Source organism: Artemia franciscana, chromosome 13, assembly GCF_032884065.1.
Source record: "Artemia franciscana chromosome 13, ASM3288406v1, whole genome shotgun sequence".
NCBI lineage: Eukaryota > Metazoa > Arthropoda > Branchiopoda > Anostraca > Artemiidae > Artemia > Artemia franciscana.
The window spans coordinates 22,441,031-22,443,282 of record NC_088875.1 but is presented as its reverse complement, the minus strand read 5'-3'; the positions used below and the strand labels follow the sequence as shown (position 1 = coordinate 22,443,282).

The 2,252-nt window shown below is 34.7% G+C and overlaps 1 protein-coding gene across 1 annotated transcript; it reads left to right on the top strand.

Moving 5' to 3' along the window:
- The first annotated feature begins 1,029 nt into the window (after positions 1 to 1,029).
- On the top strand, positions 1,030 to 2,021 carry LOC136034668 (transcription factor Jun-like). Its single transcript, XM_065715986.1, has one exon. The coding sequence runs from the start codon at positions 1,134 to 1,136 to the stop codon at positions 1,869 to 1,871; it is 738 nt and encodes a 245-aa protein (XP_065572058.1). The 5' UTR covers positions 1,030 to 1,133; the 3' UTR covers positions 1,872 to 2,021.
- The last annotated feature ends 231 nt before the right edge of the window (positions 2,022 to 2,252 follow it).

The window sequence follows — 2,252 nt, the reverse complement described above, 5'->3', positions numbered from 1 at the left end:
ATTAACGAATATCACAATTAGTGAAACTAAACACACAATTTTAAGACTTACTCCAAAGTCCCATTCGATTCAAGCACCAAATAGGGTCAAAATTTTTTTGAGATACCCTACTTATGTTTCATCCAGTGAAAAAGCAAATTCCCTACTTTTTTTTATGTTATTCTTGGATTTAGTCTCAACTGTAACTTACAAAGTTTTGCCATAAAGCTTTATTGCTGATTTGTTCAGATAATTGGTAAAGGACGAGAAAAACAAACTATGTCACTCAGCGTTTGTACTAATAATTTTGACTAGGGGTGCCAGTTACGACCTTTTTGCTATTAATTGTTCACTGGGATTTCTTTAACTAGAAGCAATGAAATTCCGCAACGAGGCTGGAAAATTTTAGGGGGTAAAATGTGTGACTCAGAATATGGAGATGGGGGATGAGCGTTTTTTTTTTTAATGAAAATGCCAAAATATATTTTTCAAAACACAAAATGGGGACTAGGGGAAAAATCCCCCCACCTGGTGCTACAGAGTCACAAAAATTCAGTTCAAAGGTAATAAGGCTTAGATATTTCTAATTTAGGCATATTAAACTGATTTACCAAAGACCTGTTGGATTGTGAATTTGTTTCTGGTTCTTGGGTAGTTTTCAAATGACAATTTACAGACATTTTTACCTTCTTCCTCTAAGTAGCTAAAACTACAGATTAGCGGTGTGAAATTTCTACTTCCTATAGGTCAGATACAAAAAGTATATGATATAGATGTGTAAATGCTCAATCTTCCAACGTTAAAAAAAAGAATTGGATATCCGGGTGTCTTCCGCCTATCTGCAATGACGTTAGTGCATCCTAGGAGTCCAAGAAACTGAGGATAGGAAATCAGAAACATCAACTTGATTGTAAACATAAAACAGTTTCAGTTGAACTTCTGTATTACATGCATTTTGTTTTTACTTTAGGTCGACTATAGTTTTTTCGACATGCATGCCTTTTACCCGTTCATATAATTCAGAAAGTTTCATACCAGCGCTGTCTTGCCAATCACGACAACACTGGATTAATGACGCATTCACATTAGTCATTGTAATTATTTTGGATAAGAACAAATTATTAGACAAATTATTAAGATTAAAGTTTTAAGTGATGTCAAGGCCTAGAGATTCCAAGGAAGAAATGAGGAAACGATTAACTCTGGATTTATCAACAGCTACATCCAAGCGTGCCAGGTTTGATGCTGTTTTATCTTCACCTGACCTTAAAATGCTTAAACTTGCATCCCCTGAGCTAGAAAGACTTATTATGCAGCAAAATATGCATAATACAGAAACACCAACACCTAGCTTGTACCAATCAAAGCCAATTTTGCATCCAGACCATGAACAAACAAATTATGCCAAGTCAAGAATGGCTGAACACTTTGAATTTAATAACACAAACAGTAACTGCAGCACCACAAGCAGCTTTACTGGAAATAGTGAAAACTCTGACAGTGATAGTGGGCAAGATTCTAAACGCAGCTTTTATAATATTATGGTGAAAGAAGAACCCGGGTTAAATTCAGGCACAAGCATCTCATCTTCTCCTGCACCAACTTCTCCTCTTGGACCAATTGATATGGAAAATCAAGAAAAAATCAAACTTGAAAGAAAAAGACAAAGAAATCGAATTGCTGCTTCAAAATGCAGGAAGAGAAAGTTAGAAAGAATTGCTCGCCTTGAAGAAAAGGTTAAGCAGATTAAGACAGAAAATGCTGAGCTCTCTATTTTTGCAAAACGTCTGAGAGATGATGTTGAGTCATTAAAGCAAGAAGTTCAGGAGCATATAAATAATGGCTGCCAAATTGCATCAGCTTATTACAGGTCAGAAAATGGTGCTTATTAAAGTTATAATGCATTATATATTTTATCTTAACTTTTATTGTTGCTAATTTTGAAATAATCTGTGTGTTACAGTATTTTAATGTTGTAAGTTTCTTGTTTTGTCATTTATCCTATTGCTATCATGCAGCACTTTAATAAAATATAATAAGTATTAGTGTGTTCCTTATAAACATAAATCAGTCAGGTAAAAAAATATTTACGCAACAGTGGTGCAATTTTGTCAAAATTGTAGGGGAGGGGGGGGGGAATGAAATCAATTTTCCCCAGTAAAGCCAAAACTGAAAAGCAAACCACATAGTACTGTAAAGGCAAAACTTTACTAAAGAAAACTGACCCTTTTCAGTGGATGCTAGAATTATGCAGGTTAAATTTCAGCTGGAGG

What these genes read in the sequence shown, in the direction of transcription:
- LOC136034668 (XM_065715986.1), top strand. Translation starts at nt 1,134, where the DNA reads ATGTCAAGGCCTAGAGATTCCAAGGAAGAAATGAGGAAACGATTAACT.